General features: G+C 42.9%; 2 protein-coding genes across 2 annotated transcripts; both read left to right on the top strand.

The window, feature by feature from the left end:
- The first annotated feature begins 530 nt into the window (after positions 1-530).
- LOC27208335 lies at positions 531-16,999 on the top strand. The gene is made up of 4 exons (XM_039296407.2): positions 531-1,586; positions 13,478-14,939; positions 15,094-15,285; positions 15,350-16,999. The coding sequence occupies exons 1-4, from the start codon at positions 1,506-1,508 to the stop codon at positions 15,541-15,543; spliced, it is 1,929 nt and encodes a 642-aa protein (XP_039152341.1). The 5' UTR covers positions 531-1,505; the 3' UTR covers positions 15,544-16,999.
- An 845-nt stretch (positions 17,000-17,844) lies between these two features.
- Positions 17,845-21,303, top strand: LOC6740230 (monocarboxylate transporter 7). The gene is made up of 5 exons (XM_016180774.3): positions 17,845-17,990; positions 18,209-19,222; positions 20,527-20,671; positions 20,740-20,860; positions 20,924-21,303. The coding sequence occupies exons 1-5, from the start codon at positions 17,907-17,909 to the stop codon at positions 21,183-21,185; spliced, it is 1,626 nt and encodes a 541-aa protein (XP_016040001.1). The 5' UTR covers positions 17,845-17,906; the 3' UTR covers positions 21,186-21,303.
- The last annotated feature ends 8 nt before the right edge of the window (positions 21,304-21,311 follow it).

Genomic DNA, 21,311 nt, shown 5'->3' with positions numbered 1-21,311 from the left:
AAAGAACGAATGTAAACAAAGAAGCAAGGCGCATTGTTTGTGGATTTTGGCAAGCGAAGTAAGCGACTTCTCTCACTCCACATTTTATTTCTCTTTCGATCGGCATTAGAACGCGATCTTGAAATACTGCAACACCGACAGACACACACACCCACACATGGACATGGTGACTCTCTCCGAATGGAACGAAACTGTGGCACAGTGGGCACAAATAGAAGAGCAATCTACTCAAATTTCCTTTGAACTAGTTCCGATTTTCGTTGCTTAAGCTCGATTGTTTAGTAAGCGATCGGCAGACTAAATATACGAATGAACAGACAGATCCACTAAAAAAAACCGAAAGTAATTCATAAGTTAATAATAATTAATAATTCTCACCTTGTAGCCTTGAAATTTTTCGCGTTCTTTACAGAAAGTGTGATCAAAGCTCTAGAAATCTGGATCACAAATACCCATTGCTAGTTAGTTAACTAGTTCATTAATTTGGCCCACTGTGCGACGACGGTAACGGCGACTGAGGCAGCGGCAGCGACGGGACGGCAAACGGCGACGGCAGTCAGTGTTCAGTATTCAGTATCGATTGAACAGCCGCGCGTAGCTCATCGAAATCGAGAAAGGAAGAGACGCGACAAGAGAGCGAGCGAGACGGACAGGCGACCAGACAGAGACAGCGACAGCAGGGAAAGGGAGACCAAGACGGAGACCGAGAAGGAGAAGGAGACATTGAGCGCCTGCCGCCCCCTCTTTTGTAATAAATAGCGCTGTGCGAAGCGACCACACTACCAAACGGCAAAAGTCCGCTGAGAGCGACGCAACGCAGGCCACAAAGGCCCGCCCCCCTCCCCCCTGCGATAGACACAACAGAACAGGAACAACTATTGCAACAACACTATCACACACAAACACACACACACCCGCAGTCAACAACACCCCCCCGAACGAAAGGGAGAACAGTGAAACAGCTGGAACAAGAAACCAGAAAACAAAACAGGCTGACAAAACAAATGTCAAAATTAGCGACTGACCAAAGGGAATTATAATCAAAAGTTAATACGAAAAAACAAACAAACCACCACGCGTTTCTCCCCCAAGTGCCTTAAAATAAAAAAAAAACAGGAAAAACATAACAAACAAACACCGATTCAAATGAATTTAAATAACAAATTCCAATGTGATAAAGCTGAAATAATCGTAAAAACCTAACAAACAAGAGTTCGTGTCTGCTCTTTTTTTTTTTTTGAATTTTTTCGTAAGTGTGTTGTCTAAAAATCAAAGAAATGGAAAAATATAATTAGAACATCAGAAACAACAAACCCCACAGAGACGGCGGGCATAAATTAAGAAAATCGAAAAACACAAAGCCACAACGTAAAAAAGTATCCATAAATCTATATGTGTGCTACACCTCATATATAGAGACATAAAACAAGACCAAAACAAAAACAAAGCAAATCCAGGAAAAGCAGACAACCGAGGAGAACGCAGCACAGCACAACAAAGCAGAAATGGCAAGCAAGCAGCCCAGAAAAGTGGCGCCCGACGGTGGATGGGGATGGGTCGCCTGCTTTGGCGTTAGTTTGGTCAACGTAAGTTCAAGTTTCCAGTTCTTAGTGGCCAGCTCACTGATTAATACTAGACTAGATTCACCCCGCGACACAACATTCCAATGCCAATTAGCTAATACGTATTGGCTAACCTTCTATCCAGCAATTCCCTGGCCCCATCTCACTCACTTTCCCCATTGGCACTTAGGATAGGTTAGTTCCAAAGGCCCATGGCATTTCATAGTTGTATTTTTATATGGCTCGTGGTAAACGTGTTTTCACATCGATGATAAGATTCAAATGAAATATGACGAAACCCAATATGCTTCTGGTCCTACCCGCATTTTCACATGTTTGTACACGGATTTATGGTGGCTACCTGTAATATTCCTATGGTTGGGGGAGGGGGGCGGCATTTAGACCATTTTCATTAATAATAAATACCCAAATGGACGTGTTTTGGGCAGCAAACAGGGAAGAGGTTATTGGAAGGGCGACGTCGTTGTTTATCAAATTTATCAAACGCCCTTAAAAATCACCGCATATCTGGTCATTAAAATGCTCGCAGTACTGAGCTTGTAATAAAACTTAAATGAAGTACATCGTGATTTATTGACAGACACGTTTAGACCGCTGTGCTTTGAGTCAATCAATCACAGTCCAAATGAGCACTAATATCTTTAGTTCTAGGTTTTTACTAATTAGGAGCATTTTGCATTACGAATATGTGCATCCCCTTTTATCCCAAACTTGCGTTTGTGCATCTGTGCACTGCCACAAAACGCCTCTTTGGCCAACAGCTGCAGCTTCCAATTCGAAAAGGAGCTGACAGAGAAGCAGAGCAGAGTATGTGGAGTAGAGAAAAAGGAGACCCCGATCATGGCCAAAGAGTTTGCTGTGGGCACACGGATCGGCATCTGGCTGGCGGTCACGCACCCGCCGCGTGATCTCGAAAATGCGTCTCAACGGAGGTGGTTTTTTTTTTCCACAATTTATGTAGTTGGCTGCGGTGGACTCCTTATATGCCTACGTGCTACATTGTTGTTCATTCAGTTAGTTTCGTTCTGTGCCCCTTGTTGCACAAATCTGGCTGTGAAGTGTGGAAGGTGATGGCAGTATGAAGAATCAATTGACACACTTCCTTAGATTTTATATGTATGAATTTTGAAAAGATTTTTGGAATATTCCCAAAGAAAACACTCACCTTGACACATATTTGTGTGCTTAATGGTGAGATCATCATTAACTGAGCGTCGTGTTTTGCTTCTTTCAATGCATTTGAGATCGAATCGTTTAATTCTTCTATTCCACATGCATTTAAGGAACAAGGAAGTTATATATCTTTATCAATATATGTTTTTCCATGATATGATTTGAGAAGACAAATTCACTGACAATGCGAATAGAGATAATTAATTTCACAATCGCGACGCTTGAAAGGCGCTTTACCTGTCGAATGTCCACTATCTATGGCATGACTCATGGCGAACTTGAAGTAAACGACACGAAATCAGATCATGTCAATTATGTAATGGTCCTGAAATTACCTTCTTGCCATATTAGCGATAACAAAGCGACTTGCTAAATGAGTCGAGACGATGTGCAATTACAAATGCTAATTTGTGTGTGGCCAAGCGAAGATCTCGAACATTGACAGCAATGGTCCCAGTCGCAGTACCACCAGTACCAGTCCAAGTCCATGTCCCATGCAATGATTATGCGTGCTCAGTGTGAAGGCAATGATATGAGCATTATAGATGCTTATATCATCTGGGTGCCGCCGACTCTGAAAATAATCAACACGGCACAGATGGGGGGATATGGTTAGGATGTGAGCACACATTGAGTGCCAATGGCTCGGCCATTGAAGCCAAATGCGTTGTGACAAGTTTGCGAGAGGGCGGTTTTAATGGTTTCAATGTCTCAACATTACACACAAAAGCAAGCTAACAAGTAAAGTGTCATAGATATAAGCTGTAAGAAGTAATTTGATCACGACAATACTTGCAATATATATCTATATATCTTGAACACTTTCTTTGTCAAGCTGAAAGTCGGGCCGATCGATCTTTCTGGTTACTAATCGGTCAACCCACGATGGCCTCTTCCAGTCAATCCCCACCCAACATTTGTTGCAACAAAAGCAAAACACCAGAAAAAAATAGCACCCATCAGAAATGCGCCATTTGCAAAACAAATCGAGTGTTTGCCACGGAATTTGCCTTTTGTATTCGGTCGCATTCAATATGTACTTGTGAAGAGAAGCCCAAATTCATGACACTTTGGGTTGGGGCTTTAGGCTGGAATACAGGCTAAACAGAACATGGGATTTCCCAAAATATTTGGCCATGAATGTGCCGCATCCTTGAAACTTCAATGACAACGGGAGGGCACAGTTCACACGACCTTCCAATAATTTCAGGCAAAAGAAACATATCTTTGTCTTTAGTCATCTGCCAATCAGTCGATTAAAACTGGCCCTGCAAATGTATCCCATGGAAACAAGATAGATAAGATATTGGTTGCTGACCCACATGGTCACACGACCAACTATTTCTACTCCGAAATCTCGAGTAGTTCGCTTGTCCCACAAATTTAGAGCACAATAGAATGTGAGGTGCATTTTGGCGAAAACAAAATCGATCATCCTCGAAAGGGGAGCAGGAATATTGGGGTTAGATGGCCTGATATGCCAATCACTCGGTTATGTGTCCGCTTCGATTATAGGTTAAGTTCGAACGATTACTAATCGCAATCGCGACTTTTGTTTGTTTTCGCTCAGTTATTGTGCCACTATCTTCGACCAGGCACACGTTTAATCGCTTTTAAATCATTTACGAGGCAAATTAGCACTTGAACCTTATACAACACGGCAAACCAATTGAAGAGAAATATGTGCACCATAAACCATGCCGTTCTGAAGCTGCTTTCAAAAACAACATGAGTCTTACTAAAAGCGAAAAAAGGAACCCAAAAAATATACAGGTGTTGCCAAGCCGCTGGACCCCTGAAAAAAAACCTATTTTTCATTTTCCACACAATCTAGCCGGAAACGTGACCGTAAAACTTTACGAAATTGTTAAGAATACTTTGAGTAATGCTGACAATAGGCAATTAATCAAGATGCAACAATGCCCAGAAAATCCAGTTGTTTGGATACAAATTAGAGAGATTAGTTCAAAATAATACGATATTTATGCGTAGTTTCGTACTACTTTTCTATCGCCCGATATAGCGATTAAAACTGAATTTCTGGGGATTAACTAGAGATTTTTTTACAAACTTTGGGCACATATGTACATATATGTAGAGCGTCTACATTGTTTAAATACCTTATCAGGTAGCCAAAGAATAAAAAACCGCGTCGTCTGTCTGTCTGCAAGGCCCGAGGAAATGATAAAGAACGACTAGCCATATACCCGTAGTCAAATATCCGCGCAATCCAATTGGAAAATAGCTGGAGGAAAATGTTTACGTAAGACCCCAAAAGAAATCCATTGGGAAAAGCAAAAGCACGTGACCGATAGCGGAATGGGGCTATAAAAGCTGAGATATATGCATATGCAGATATATGCGAAATGGTTTATTTTTAATCGAACTAAAATTGATATTCAATTCAGAACGATTTCACATGGGTATCTATACCCTATCCCTTTGATTATTCAACACTGTAAATGCATATTTCAATCAATCATACAATGAAATGTATCTGAATCAAACAAATACATAACTGCCCAATTTAATCCCTTGAATCTCAGATAATTCAGATTAGTCTCCATATTTAGTCATGAAAATCACTGAAAAGCCAAAGGAAGCAACCGTGGAAAATTATCTGAAATCCATGGGGGTCAATCGATTGACTTCGCAACTCGTCAATTTTTATTCGATTGTGATTGATTTGCAACCGTGTTGTGTTCTTTCTTGTTCAAACACTGGAAACGGCAAATGAAGTGTATTCCGTAGATATTAGTGGCGAGTGGGAACGACGAGGTGGCTCTTTGGTTGACCGATGATGAAATTTGCAAAACAATTGAAAGCAGACAGATCGAAGATTTCTTCGGCGGAACAACTGTGGACTTTGCTCCACTGACTTTGAGCATGCGACGAATCTGTTTCTATTTTTTTATTTTTTTTATTTTCATCGGTTCGTTTTCTGTACACCTTTTTTTGTTTTTTTTTTTTTTTGTTTTGCCGAGAACGTCGTCTGATTTGTTGTTTCTGTTTACCTATAAATTATATATGGTGTTTTCGCCTTTGTGTATTCAGTGTCAGTGCAAAATTGAATACCAAGTTCATGTTGCGGGTGCTCTTTTTTTCAGTTTCCCATTAGCTCGGGGTATATTGTGTCATGGGTGTATACATACTCGTACTATAAGTTTATGTACTTTGATATGATAATGCCCCCTCATTTCTATAAAATGGTTTGGATGCGAATTCAATACCCACATAATCAAAAACATTTTTCCTTCACTACGAGCAATAAGTGAAATGAGTGTAAAAGAATCTAGCAACAGATATAAGCTTAAAAGCAGGGTATCTGTTAGCCATAGCGAATTTGGTTGTCTAAGCCTTTTGTTTTCCATTTGAAGCCTAACGTTCGAAAACGAAAAAAGAGCAAAACAAGTAATTAAAAACACAAAGGAAAAGTCGTCACTAGTTGCGATTCCGTTCTTGTATCGGTCGGTCTCCGCTTTTCAGTCTGTGTTATCATCATTATCAGGTGCGATTAACACATTGGTTCAGGGTGCTCAAGATGTTACCAGACTTCAAAGTTAGCACATTGGCTTAATTGATAATTAGAATATGCGGATTTTGATTAGCGGATGACTGGCTGGCTGGCTGGCTGGCTGGACATGTAAGGCGGGCGTGAGAGACCGAACTGGAATCCAAAGAAGCCCCTCGATTGGAGCCTCTGTGGGGTGTAATCACCCTGTGTTTGACCGATCTGGCGACCGTTTAGCATTCGACTAACGCATGCTCACTCAATACGTCATAAAAGTATCCGGCATGCTTCACTCGAGTCGAACAATCTATCTATATCTGGACATGCCACACACACACACGAATTGATATTTGTGAAGTGGCATTAGTGTCGTCGCACTTCGCAAGCCAATTAGAACATTTCCGAATGGTGTTTCAGATAAGTTAACGTCTTTCGAATCAGCTGGCTGTTGGGGGTTTCCAGTAGCGCTGACTTTTGGAAAAAACGACTCTTTAGGCCTGACACCTTGGGGTCAAAAAACCGACAAACCGGCAAAGTAATGCTTTCAGGTTTCTCGAAAACATTGTAATTGCTTGATTTATTATGGTTCGATTAGCTGCCATTGAGATATTGTTGCCATTTAGAAAGTCAATAATAATAAGCATTATTCCATCGAATGTTTAATAGGAAGTAATTTCTATATGTACATATGTGCTGCCCAATTTGTTTGTATGAAAATTTGTAGATATGTTGCCACTTAATTCCCACAAACGAATTCCGAGTAATTCGAATGGGTTGCTGGTTAATTGTGACGTTCAGCTTCTTTGCACAATTGGCGAATGGCTCTGTGTGTGGATTGGCCTCTGTTTTCGCAAATGCGAGCTAATTTCTTTGACAAATTCCGAGTGGCGGGCGCGAGCGAAACAATAAATAGAATTTAAATAGAGCACAGTAATCGCTTGAAACATATGTATAATATAATATATATTATCCCACATATCGCAGAGAACCCCTTTAGCTGAGCAAACACACTTCGCACGAAGAAGCTGCACAATGAGCATTCGCAAGTGAATGCTAAAACCAAACTATATCACATCGATGAATCTCTGGGCGATCGAAAAGCGTGCGGCTATATCCGAATGTTAATTAAATTAGATTCTAACAACTGCTAAAAGCGAGCTGGCGAAGAATTGATCTATTGTGCATATGTAGGTAGGTTCGGATCCCTGGATGGGCCATCAATTTAGGATGCGGGTGTTAATGTCCAACCCACGCGCCAGACATTTCATTTACCCATCGACTAAGTGGTGATTTTCAGGCGTGTTATGCCTGCAGATCAGCCGATTTCGCAACAATGCAAAATGATACAGCTGTTTGATCTTGAAAATATACATACACAGATCCATGCAAGTTGGGCAAATCTGTAGATATCTTGTTTACTCCCTTTGCTGTGTCTGAAATAAAGTTTGTGATTTAGACCATTAGATTGAATAGCTGATACTGCAGATGACCATTGCATGTACAATGTACAACTAGCTTAACAAACCCTCGGACGAAAGCCAAAACGTTTTTGCCCCAAGGCAACACAACGGGACGAAGTAAACTTTCTTTTATACCCAATTTAGTTTAGCGACGTCACGTGATCGTGGCCAAGGCAGCAGAATATGAACGAGCCCCAATGCGATCTGCAGCAGCCCCAACAGCAACGACTCAATGTCAATAGTCAAATGTGCGCCACTGACGCCGTCTTGGGGCACAAATCCGGTTTGGCCACAACAAAGGCCAGCAGCTGATGCTTGTCGCGCGATCACGTGACTGCGTTGCAAGTTGCACCGTCGCGCTGCAGCTTCCTGCCCGGACCGCCTTCGTGCCGCTCGAGAAAATGGAATCGAGCTAAGCCAAACTCGTTTGCCGCATACAGGCAGCAGCAAACAGCTGGTCTCGTAACTGTTTCTGTATCTGTATCTGAATCTGTATCTCAGCCTGACTATCTGTATCTGCACTGATAAAAAAGCGGCTGGCCATCCATTGGATACAAGCAATCACAAAGATACATGGATATACTTTGATATTTTCGAATTACTGAATACCAGAAAAAATGAATCCTCAAGCAAAAGAGACATTTACATATTTACACTGCAATACAATTGAGAAAATAATTAATTAAAAAAGAGAATAGCTCATAGAAGCTGAATAGAACAAGTATGTAAAGCAAATTAAACATTTTAAGTGAACAACTATTGCGTCACCTCACTGTAATTGATTTCATAATATATGGGAATATAGTATTATTAATACCCTTCTATATATAATGTCTGATAGTTACGCCATACAAAGTAATTCAAATTATTCATGTATCACAACATTTTTTTGTTTCTGTGCACGAGAATGTCCACTGTACACGGGGTAAATCACATGATTGCGATCATGTGCAAGCCAGCTAGAAGCCGCATCACCATCATCTCCAGCAGCCCAGACCCAACATTAAGTCCCCATCCGCTCCATTTGCTGCCCCATTAACAGTGGAGCCTCGCTGGCACGAACCGTTGATAATGAATATTGAATATTAACTTGTTGCTACAACTACAGCTCTCAATGCTTTTACCAAAACAATATAATCATAAGTGAAATTATTAGTTCCGCCGTAGGCAGTGCCCACTGTGCTGCAGTACGATTCGATTCCGTTCGATTCAATTTCGAGTTCAGCTTGGTGACGGCTTTTGTTTTATGGCTACAAAGTCGAGTCAACTTTTTGTCATTGTTTCGCTTTTTTTTGTTGGGTTTTTCGTTTCCATTATTATTATTATTTTTCCGCTGCTCTGTTGTTGCTTTTAATTGAAATGTTTGGCAGCGGCCGAATACCCCGTCAGTTAAGTTCAGTTCAGTTTGGTCGAGTTGAATCGAGTTGAGTTGCAATTCGCTCGGCTTTGCTGGTTCGGTAGTGAAATGTACTTCACAATTAATTGCTTCAATTGCCACAAGGGCCCAGCAACAGCGGCAATTCGATTTCAATTCAAACAAATTAATTCTCCGCGGATCGTTTCTCTGTTTCTCCTGCAAATAGGAAACATTTTTCCTGCTGACAGACAGACAGAGCCATCCCAAGTTCAAGGCTCTCGTAAAAGTTACAAAAAAATATATATAATTAAAAATATGCAGCTGTACGTTAAATTTCAATATGCAAATGTACTCTTGATTAAATCAAAGGGATGAGGGGGTAACCGAATCTGAATTAAACGGGTTAACAAGTCACCCCATTCCATTGAACTGAACTTAAAGCTAAATCGAACAATAAACTGCAATTCAATTATTTCGATATCTAGCTGTTACCGTAGATTTGCCAAAGGTATTGAATTCGTGATGGTTTAATTATAAAGCTAAGCGCAGAGCAAATTGAATATATAGCCAACCTTTGCATTATTCGCACGCAATTACGGCCATATTAAGTTACAATAAAACGCAATTTTCCGCACTGCGAGTTGAAAACTGCGTGTGTTGGTGCCGAAAATAAATTCATTAGGCATTCCCACTCTCAATTACATTCGGAATTGTACAGTAGTACAATTTTACAATTTCTCTAGACGATTACCCATAATTGAGCGACTCTGGCTAACTGAAAATGAGCTACTAACTTCTGAGGCCAATTACTGCACTGCCCAGTTGGACAAGACGGACCCGGAAACTAGCCAGTGGCTCAACTATTCACTCCTTATCGGACTTAAAAGTGGTCAGTGGTCAGACATCCAGATACCAATTACAAAAAATGTATAAAGTTCAAATTGTGAAGGACAAGGGCTCAGCACTAGAATCATGAAATATCAACTTGGTGGAAGCATAAAAAATGCCACGCAAAACACGCAAAATGGTAAATCGATAGAATGGAATCGACTTGATTTACGATGGTGGTTAAGAGCTTTCTGGAATGGGAACGCTGAATCCGGTGACGTCCTCCGCTCGACAACGTCATCGTTGACATAAGGGTGACACATTGTGATGGCATAACTATATGGGTTATATCCCCTCCATCCAACCATCCACCCATCCATCCATCCATCCATCCATCCATCCATCCATCCATCCATCCATACGTTCGCACGCAGGAAAGAGACGCGGACTTTGGACTTGAAAATTGATAACACGCCAAAAGTGAAATTCGAAGCCAGTGAAACACGCGCCGCCAAGTGCCTCCCAAGTGTCCCAATCCAATATCTTTTCAGATAAACAGTGGAATTTTTCGTATCCCGGTTCCCAGGCGTGTCATATTCACAAATTGTGAAATCGACTTGGGAATTGATCGAAGTGCTGCAAATAGATCATTGAGATATTTAGCGAATCTTGCAATAAGTATTAGGAATGTTATTAAGTCTCATCAAATTAGAACCTCTTTAACTGATTTCACAAATGAATGGGTGTTATTCAATATTCAATAATGCATGTGAATAAAGTCTTTACTATGGCCATGACAGCAAGTTGCATTTATGGAACGTATGGCTTCCGATTCGGAAGTGTTATTTATGAGTTGTTCAAATGGTGGCAACAAAAAAACAATAAAACACATCCCAAGTAATAAAGTACTGCTCTCCATGCCATAAACCCTTTCTTTAATGGTTTGCACTTCGACTGGGTTAAGTTATATATATATCATATACATAGGGAATAGTAACGAAACACACCTATATAGTATACAAGTTCATATGTATCACTCAAGTGTCACGTTAATTTCACGCAGGCGGCGGCAACGGAGCATCCACTTGTGAATTGGAATCGAAAATATTGCACGAAATGTTTAAAAATAAGTTAGCGGCTAATTGTGTAAATTATAGCCAGCGGCGCATAAATCAATAAGCTGATTTGGAGCAATATCCAAATCCAACAAACAGATCACTCGGTTGTTATCGCGTTTGCTGTTTATACTTGGCTGTTTTTCGCTAAAATTGTCGAGCGATTGAAGCCAAATAAGATTGTCAATAAATAATTCCCATCGGCGGGCAAAAGGAAACAGAAAATGTGTGTACATATTTACATATTACAATAAGCCATCTTATCTCATCTCATCTGAAAATGTGCAAATTTCGAATGAAAACTGGTAGTGTTGAAAAATGTTGCGGAATTGAAAAACACGCGTTGATTGAGATTTCCTTGTTATAACGGAAGTTCGGATGCTTTGCAATCCAGAAAAAACACTCGATGTAAATTAGAAAAGTTGGAATAAGATAAATTATTGTTAGCTTGGCAATTCGATTTCCCTTCTTATTAGCCAACTTAAGCTACTGCAAACTTAAGTAAGTTAAGAAGTCTAAAGATTTGATCCAAGAAAATAGTTTGCAGCCATGATAAAACCATTTGATTGGAACAATCAGCCGTAGCTCGGCGATTTGCAATCAAAGTGTGGGAACTAAAAGTAAATTATGGATGCCCCGATATCGATATATACCACCCACGATCCGGAATGATTGAACCATGCCAGGCCATTTTGGCTGCGAACACCTTGTGAGCGCGTGTTCGATGCCACAAATGTTTTTCCTCCTGCAATTATGAGTTCTGATAATTGAATTATCAGGCAATTAAGGCTCTGACTGAAACGCCCCATAAAAGCACATATAGCGCCGCAATTAAGAAATTCGAAAATCTACAAAACACCAGAGAGGCGCAATCAATAATAATCGCAGCCCCGTCGCAAATAAATAAAACACTTTAAGAAAGCCGATCAATCGTGTGCGTAGGCCTCGGCGAACTTGAAGGCATAATATGCTGAGTTATGATATCAGCAAGTGGAATATGCTCTGTATCATGTTTCTGATTGCAAGACAGCAAATCGAGTAATTCGAGCCTCTATTTACATAGTAAATCTCTCAAATTTAAAACTTATCAGCTTGAATCGCGGCTTTCTTCTAATCAATCGGTTTAGCATTATTTGATTTCGTTTGATTGACCTCTAAGTTGCACAAAGTAACTGAATTTCAATGAGTAGTAGTGACTCGCACTATATCATCTAATAACGAATTCGCAGCAGTCCAGCTTTTTTGGGCCAAACCAAACCACTTGCGCATACAAATTGGACATGCTCGAGTTGGGACTGCGTCATGACAGTTGCAGATATGGCCAGTTATAGCTGGCGACCAGAAGGAAGTCCACAAGGAAACAGCAACGCAATCGAACGCATCAATCAAACCGATCATGAATGGAAAAGAACGCTGGTCAGCGCTGAATCCGAAGACCCTGGACGCGATGATAAGGCTGCCCGTCCAGTTGAATTGCACAATCGATAAGGCGAACCGCCACCATCAGGGGACCACCATCATCTCAAGTGCATCGATACGGGTGCTGTAGTGCTGACTTTGGGCCTCCTCTTGACCACTTGCCCGCGTCAAAGGGTTCTGCTGTCGCTTGTCCCAGTGAAAAGCGATAAGGGGTATTTTTGCGATACGGCTATCCGTGTGATGACGTTTCTTCCTGCCCCCCACATTCCACCGATCCACCAATCCGCCAAGAATGCCCCAAGTCGCTCGCTTATTATCAGACGGTTATGGTTATGGTTATGGCTCATAGCCATCCTCGCTCCCTACACGTAATTCTATGCAGGCCCTCTGCCCCCGGAGCCGATAAATCACGCGGCCTCTGAACGGCAGATTAGCTAGCACAAATTGGCCCACATAAAAATACAAATAGAATAAAAGTAATGCCAAGATCGCGAATCGAGTGTATAATTTATGGGGCGCAAATCGAAGAATTGCAATGAAAGCTAGTCGATAATCTGATGGATGTATAACGTGAAAGCCTTGAAAAACATTGACGAGTGGAATCAAACTCCAATGAATAAGTTAAAATCTCTATCAAAAAATCAAGCTCAACAAATAAATCTATATTTTAGTTTTTATTATTGCCAACTAAGAAATTTGATCTCGATGTATGTTGAAGTTGAAACCTATTTTCAAAAGTTTCTCAAACATTTTGATGAACACTTTATGCCCAATATCAATTGTTCTTTTTTGCGTTAGCTATAGAAAATTGTTTAGAACAAGCGAACAAAGTAACATGGTTCATTTTGACCAAAACAAATTGATTAAAGTCTTCTCCAATTATAAGCAAAATTTGACCTTGCATATTAATTTTAAGAACAGTTCACGATGAGATGAGCTTCATCACGATATCTGTCGAAGTGTCGCAAAGTGTGAGGAATATTCCAGTTAACCACTTGATACTCATCCGAATTCTCTATCCCTTCTCATAGCTGGCCACCCGCTCCATCGAACCGTCGTTTGGACTGCTCTTTGGCGACACTCTGAAGGAGCTGAATGTGGGCACGACGGGAGCAGCGGTTATCATCAGTGCGCTGGACGTGTGCATGAACTTCTCTGGACTATTTGTGGGGCCGCTGCTGAAGGAGTTCTCCTACCGCAAGGTGGCCATCGCCGGATCTCTGCTGTGCGGCCTGGGCCTGGCGCTCACATCGCCGGCGACGAGCATGGCCCACATCCTGAGCACGTACTCGGTGATCAACGGCATCGGCGTGGGCCTCTCCACATCGGCGGCCTTCGTGGCCCTCAATCACTACTTCAAGCACAAGCGTGGGCAGGCGGTGGGTCTATCGATGGCTGGCACCGCCATGGGCATGCTGATAATGCCGCAGCTGGTGCGGATCCTGCTGGAAGCGTACGACTTCCGGGGGGCGGTGCTGCTGCTGGCTGGCGTGGCCCTCAATGCCACGGTCGGATCGGTGCTGCTGCAGCCGGTGAAGTGGCACATGAAGGAGGAGTTCGACGACGAGGAGCTCATGTGCATCTCGGCCCTGCCCACCCCGCAGCCACAGCTGACGGTGGGCGGAGCAGGTGGCGCGGCATCAGCTGGAGCGCCCGTGTTCAAGGTGATCAAGGAGGATGGCAACGAGGAGGACGCATTGCCCGAGATGAACACGCTGCTGTTCCATAAGCACCATCCCCACCAGCACTCGATGCGCAAGAATTATTCCGAAATGGCCATGAACACGATGAACGGCTCTCGGCTGGGTATTCCGAAGAGGCCAACCTTTCCGCGAATCATGTCCCTGGCCGGAGTCCAGTCCGCCGCCCATGGAGCGGGCGGGGATTCGGGCGGCTATACTTCGCAGGCGGAGGTCAACGCCACGCAGCTGCGCTGCCGCAAGGCCTCGGTCACCTCGAACCTCTCCTACATGGACTTCACCGGCTCCATTCTCCAGGTGCATCTCAACACCGGCGACGATGAGTTCGAGCAGAACGATCGCGAACTGCGACGTGTTGGCACCGCCACGGGCAGCATTGTCCTCGGCGGTCATCGCGATAGCTTCATCAAAATGAAGCCCACCGAGCTGGACAAGCAGGCCGAGGCAGCCGCCGCCCTCGACGAGGAGGCCAAGAAGAAGGCCAAGAAGCCGGGCTTCTGGCGCCGCTTTGCCGATCTGCTGGACATCGATATGCTCAAGGACAAAATGTTCCTCAATCTGCTCTTCGGTCTGTCCATCTTCTATGTGGCCGAGATGAACTTCAAGATGGTCACGCCGTTCTTCTTTGCCAATCTGGGCTACCAGAAGACGGACGTCGCCTTTTGCCTCTCGATCACGGCCATTACGGACATCGCCGCTCGCATTGTCCTGCCGCCGATATTCGATCGCACCACAATCAAGAAGCGCACCATTTTCCTCGTTTCCATCATCTTTGTTGCCCTGACCCGTTCAAGTGAGTAGTTGCGTCATTGGGAGTAGAAGTATTCAAGTGGCACCAGTCGAAGCTACTTAAGTATTAGAAAAAATGTTCAATTTGATTCAGATAACAGCTGATTGATGCTTGATGATGTTGATAAAAATTCCTAACACACCATTGTGCTTTGCAGTTATGGCTGAGCAAACGGAGTGGACCCAGTTGATGATCTGGCTTTCGATCTGCGGTTTCTTCCGTGGATCCGCTCTGAGCAACTTCACCCTAACCGTATCCGAATACTGCTCGCTGGAGAAGCTGCCCTCTGCATTCGGCTGGCATCTGGTGGGCAAAGCCCTATTTGTGATCACATTTGGACCGCTCATTGGTATGGAAATCTAACGATCTTTGGCCCAGAATACCCAGCTAACACAGACAATTGCCCATTCCAGGTCTCATTCGGGATTTGACCGACAGCTATCCGATTTGCATACACACCCAGAGCGTTTGCATAATGATTTGCGCCACTGCCTGGGGCATCGAGTATCTGGTGGAGTACATTCAGTCGCGACGTCGCACCGCCGATGCCGCCCAGTTGCCCCCCCAAGATGTAGCGACGTCTGGCCAGAACGATGTGAAGCTGTAAGCCGGAGGCCGGAGCAATGGACACGGGATGAGATGGACCAGAGAGATATACTTTAAGGAAGACAGTGTCGCGGCGAGGTTCCTGCACAAGGGAAGGATAAGACTACGTTTGATCCTCGAGTGTGGAGGCCTAATACCCCAAAATGTATTAAAACTCAACATAGTTAAGTCATTTTTTTCGTTTGTGCTCTTTTTTTTTTGCAATATGCTTAGTGAGACTTAAGATCTTGGAGAGACATAATCACACACACTCCATACCCAACGTGTAACCAAACTATACCTATATGATTAAGAAGAATTTTTGTCAGTTTTAGTTGTATGAACACATCTCTTAAGTGTAACCAACCCAGTGGGTGTGGGGCCCACACAGAAGCCCCACAAAGACCACAACAAAGTGCGTTTACATTTTCATGTTAGAATCAAGGAATCGCAAATTGATTCAGTTAAGTTCCCAACTTTCTAATTATTATTATTATTCGAGCCGTTCTCTTCCCCAAGCGTTTCGCCTTGAATTGTTCTCCGATTTGCTTCTTAGTGAACTTGTATGTGATAGTTCAAAGATAGTTCTTAATTTAGAAGTTAATCACTACTTATAAAAATACTGATAACTGCATCTGCAACTGCATCTGCATCTGAAGATACATCGATGCGGCAAGAAGATGAGGAAGGAGTGTTGAAAATTGATCGGCTTTAAAATGTACCTAAGGAGCGAAGTTAAGCAGCGACAAAACAATTAAACTATACAAATATAAATAAAACACTATATATCATTTATCCTACGTTCAATACGAAAACTACTTTGGCATGCTAACTAAGTGCGTTAAATGAACTGACGAAATGTAGAAGAACAGCCCGCCAGAGGAGCTTTTCCTCAATTTTAAAGGCGACGAGACTCTGTTTCTATTCTATTCAACGAAATGCCACAATATATATATTTACAATTGGAGAAGAATACTTGGAGAGCACTAAGCAAAGTCGAAATCGAAATGAAGCGATGATTTAGTCCAAAAATATTAAACCTGTATGATCTATCACATTGTTTAAACAAATTGCAACTAAGCCCAACCGATAAGCAATAAATGCAAACGAATCCACAGCAAGCCGTGGAAAAAGACCAAGTGAACTCAATGTAGCAAACTTTTGGGCTCGGCGCGGAATGCTACACTGAGAACTAAACTAGCCGATGCCCAGATGACGACATTCGGATATACTATATACACAAATTACTACTAGATTAAGTATATTTTGGGTACTTAAATTTATCATGGAGCATATATAGATATATATATATTTTTGTCGAATTAGTAAGACAGTAAGGAGCGTTTTTGATACAAGCGTTTGAAGCGAACTTTTGGAAATGTATTGCCCGATATTGTAGAAATGCTAAATAATATATTGTATCAGTGAATATGAATATGTGTGTACATTAAATTGGTAAAATAAAGCGATGAAAAGTATGCATTTTATGAATAATATTTCCTGGAACTGCACAGGCGAGAAAAGTTAACAAATTTCAACAGATAAGATAGTTGTCATCTTAGAAATAAAGAAGGCTAAACTTCTCTAAATAACACTCAATGGATATAGATGAGTAACTGACTGAAGCAAGAGAGCAAGGTTTCTAGCAAAGGTCTATCCAATTCATCTAGGAACTCAAACATCCGGTTGGGTTACACCTCAACCATAATCGCCATCATTTAGTGCGAAGTTTATGCGTTTATGGAATCGGGTTGAGCAAAACTCACCGTCTGCGTGTAAACAAATGTAATGCGTGAAGAATAAATTTAAGTTTGTATAAATTAAGCAGTAGCAATCTCGCAGGAGGGTGTGGAATGCGACGACCCACGAGGACTGTTGTAAATCTAGTGACAAACCTGTCCGAAGCACTAGCTCTGGAGACTCTTATCAGCGTAGGAGTCGGGCCAACTTGTTCTCGATGGAGGGCGATGATAATGGCCCAAATGATGCTCGAACATCGTTTTGTTATTCGCAAATGTACCATTACAATTACAACACGGAATTTGGAATTCGGGGGCGTGGCAGTCGAACACCCACCCACACGGTTTCGTATCTCTAGACTTGCGGAAATGCTCGAAAACCACGACGGGGGCCGGCACCTCGGGGAAATTTGAAAACTGTGTGCTAGTGTCCGGGCTAATCTTATCGGGAAAGCCATATTATGAACCTTCGTCATAAGAAGCTTAGCTTGGCCATAAAGACCCGAGGTGCGATAAGCGGGTAATCGAGGAGGCTGCTACTGGTAGCGCCGACTTATACGATGGGATTGATATACGCACACGGACGGATGCCTCAGACGTCTGGGTGACGACCGAGCACCGACTCCAGTCGCGCCCAGCATACCAGATGAAGAAGTCGAAGTCCTACACACTGGAGGCCCCCGATGGCGGCTGGGGAATCCTCGTCTGCATTGGCATGGCCCTGCCCTTTGTAAGTGCTAACGCAGGGAACTCAATTGGCTAAAAAAGCATAGTCAGTCGTCAGTTATTTTCAGTTCAGTCAGTTATTCGTTTTTGAGAAGTACTAGGTACTAGGTTAAATGATGGTCAAAGCATTTGACGCAATAGTTATGCAGACACAAAATCTCTAGAGATATAATGGCATAAGTTAAGAACCCAAGTAGCATAAATTCAACCGATTACTTACAGACGAGCGCGCTTGCGGCTTTGCCATCTTTTGGCCTGGTCTTCGGCGAGTTCCTGAAGAGCATCGGAGCGGAGACGAGTGCCATGGCCATCATAACGAGTGCCTTCTTCTCCTCGATGAGCTTCGCCGGCCTGTTCTCCGGCTCCCTGTTCCAGCGCTTTGGGATGCGGCAGGTGGGCGTCACTGGCGGCATCTTGTACTTCCTGGGCACTGGTATGCAGTTGTTCGCCACCTCCACGCTGCACCTGCTCATGGCCTTTAGCGTGGTGCAGGGATTCGCCTTCGGGCTGATGGTGCCCACCTGCTACACGACATTCAACCATTATTTCGTCAAGAACCGGGTGATGTGGATGAGCTTTGCCCAGACTCTGATTGGCTTGGGCTCCATGCTGTATCCGATTGTCATGCAGAAGTTGATGTCATGGTACGGCTTCCGGGGCTGCCTGCTCATCCTCACGGGACTGAATGCCCATGCGGTGTTCGGGATGCTGGTCATGCACCCAGTGGAGTGGCACATGCGTCGCGTGCCCATCCAGCCCGAGGAGCAGGAGGAACTCAAGGAGCTGAGCCCAACGGTGGTGGTTAGAGTGCAGCCGGAAACACCGCTCAAGGCTCCCAGAGAGGAGCCCACCTTCCATACCGCTGATCCAGGAGCGCGCAAGCTCTCCCACGCCGACGAGCACATGCTGAAGGTTCTCTCCAGTCGGGCCTCGAGCATCACCAGCCTGGGCAATTGGTCCGGACCCGTGGTGGTCAGTGACGCCTCGCCCCAGATGATGCACAGCCTGCAGGCCTCTCGGCGTCCGAGCACGATAGCCGGTGCACCAGGTGCAGTAGCTCCAGTCCACGCCACCAAGAAGAGCTGGGTGCGCACCATCGTCGACTTCCTCGATCTCACGCTGCTGAAGAAGCCCATCTTCGTCAACATCGTGCTGGGCATCACCTTCGCCCTCTACTCCGACATCACCTTCTTCACCATGCAGCCGGTCTACCTGTTTGAGCTGGGATACAACAGGGTGAGTCACTACAACAATATCCACAGTGTAGGGCTGGAGCAGTAAGCTTACCATAATTTACACTAAACTTGGTAGCTCGATTCAAATGAAAAGTTAGCTGAAAGAAAGTGTTTGTAGATATGGTGGGTTGATTGGAAAATTACACAAAAAGATAAAATACATACCATATTTATGCATAATTTACATAAATCACAATCTTTCCAATACATACTTATGTACTTATTACTTTTCCTATCCTTAATCGTATCCCTAATCTTAACAACCTTATTTTTTGAGAATTTTGTTTGAGAAACTAGTTCATACTGAATTAAAATTATATCACGTGGTTAAGATCGTATTTCTAAAGTCACCTTGAACAATCTCTAAAGCAGTCGACTTGCTGCTTGCCAAGCAGTTTACCACTTGGCAAACAATATCTACGATGCTTGCATATAATCAAAGCTCGCAAAAGAAGAGGTATCTAATAGTCGCGAAACCCGACACCCGTTGCAGATTTTATTTGTATTTAAAGGCGCATGTATAAATGAATTAAATAGAAATGTAAACTTTCTTTTAATGAATATTCATACTGTAATGCATATTTCCTAACAAGTAAATTGACATTATATAACACATACATATGTACATACATACAAACATAATAGACGTTATTAAAAGCAGCCCATTTCATTAGTAGCATCATAACGGAGCTTTCGAAGGAGCGCCAAAAGTGATTTTGTAAAAACTATATATCTACATAGTTACATACATATGTACACTTACTAGTATAATCGCTTGTCCTTGTACATATGGAAATACATACACACATGTGTATGTAGTTGTGAATTATATATGTACAAATAGATCTCTTTTAAGTATCACATAATGCCAAAATCCACTCGCGAAAACGCAGTTTCAATAATAATTAATAACTTTTAACGCACACCAAACAATTTAATGTCATCTTAACACTTTGAGCAATCATATAAGCAAGTGGTAAATCTTTAATCGTTAACAAAAATTAAGTTAAATGAGATTTAGAAACGACCGCAAGAAATGCAGAAACGAACGCGACGCCTTTTCGAATTATTCGAATTCACTTTGGCCGCTTTCGCCGTTACAAAATGGCTAGAGATGGGTCTTCTACGATAATGTGGGGTAATCGGAAACAGCATTTCACCGATTTCAAGATATTAAAAACGGTCTAAAAAGAAACATAAAAAAGTTTAAAGTGGTTTTCCCAGTCTGAATATTGCGATTACCACGTTATTTCCGGATCTTTCAGTGGCTTCTACACCCCATAAATAATATTGTTTATTTTTCAGCCCGACACGGCCACCATTATCGCCATTGGAGCGGCCGCAGACTTGGCATCTCGTATTTTCCTGGCCATCACCGCCGTTTGCATCCAAGTTCCGTCGAGATACATTTATTTGGCCGGAGCCGTCCTCACGGTCTTTGCGAGATTCGGTAGGCGAACCCTTCCTTGGGCTCCAAGAACTCCCTCCCTCCCACTAATCTCACCCATTTTCTAACAGCCTTCAACGGAATCACGGAGTTTGTGGGCATGGCCTGCATCACGGCGGTCATTGGATTTCTGCGCACCTGGCTCCACGTTCCACTGCCTCTGGTCTTTGCCGACTACTTGCCCAAGGAAAGGTAGGTTCTTAGCATTTAACACATAATTATAAAATATTCCACATGTATTTCCATCTCCTTTAGGTTCGCCACTGGCTATGGCTTGTTCATGTTCATCCAAGGCAATGCCATGTTCCTCATCGGTCCCATTGTTGGGTTTATTCGGGACAAGACCAAGGATTACATTTTCGTCTTTCACATCCTGAACGGCTTCATGATTCTGTGCGCCGCTCCTTGGGTTCTCGAAGTGCTGATCGTCAAGTTTCGGAGGCGCAACAAAATCGAACGCAACAACGTTGATCACGAGGATGTGGATAACCAGGAACGTAGTGCAATGGTCCATTGAAAAGGTTCCTCCCTCCCCTTTTTTTTTTAACAAAACATATCGTGAATTGTTGAGGTATTTGAGGTACAATTATCAAAAGTATTAAACAAATAAAGCCAAAAACATGTTTTTAGCTGAGATATATAA

This window comes from Drosophila simulans, chromosome X (genome assembly GCF_016746395.2).
Source record: "Drosophila simulans strain w501 chromosome X, Prin_Dsim_3.1, whole genome shotgun sequence".
Classification (NCBI taxonomy): domain Eukaryota; kingdom Metazoa; phylum Arthropoda; class Insecta; order Diptera; family Drosophilidae; genus Drosophila; species Drosophila simulans.
This window is presented reverse-complemented; position numbering and strand designations above follow the sequence as displayed.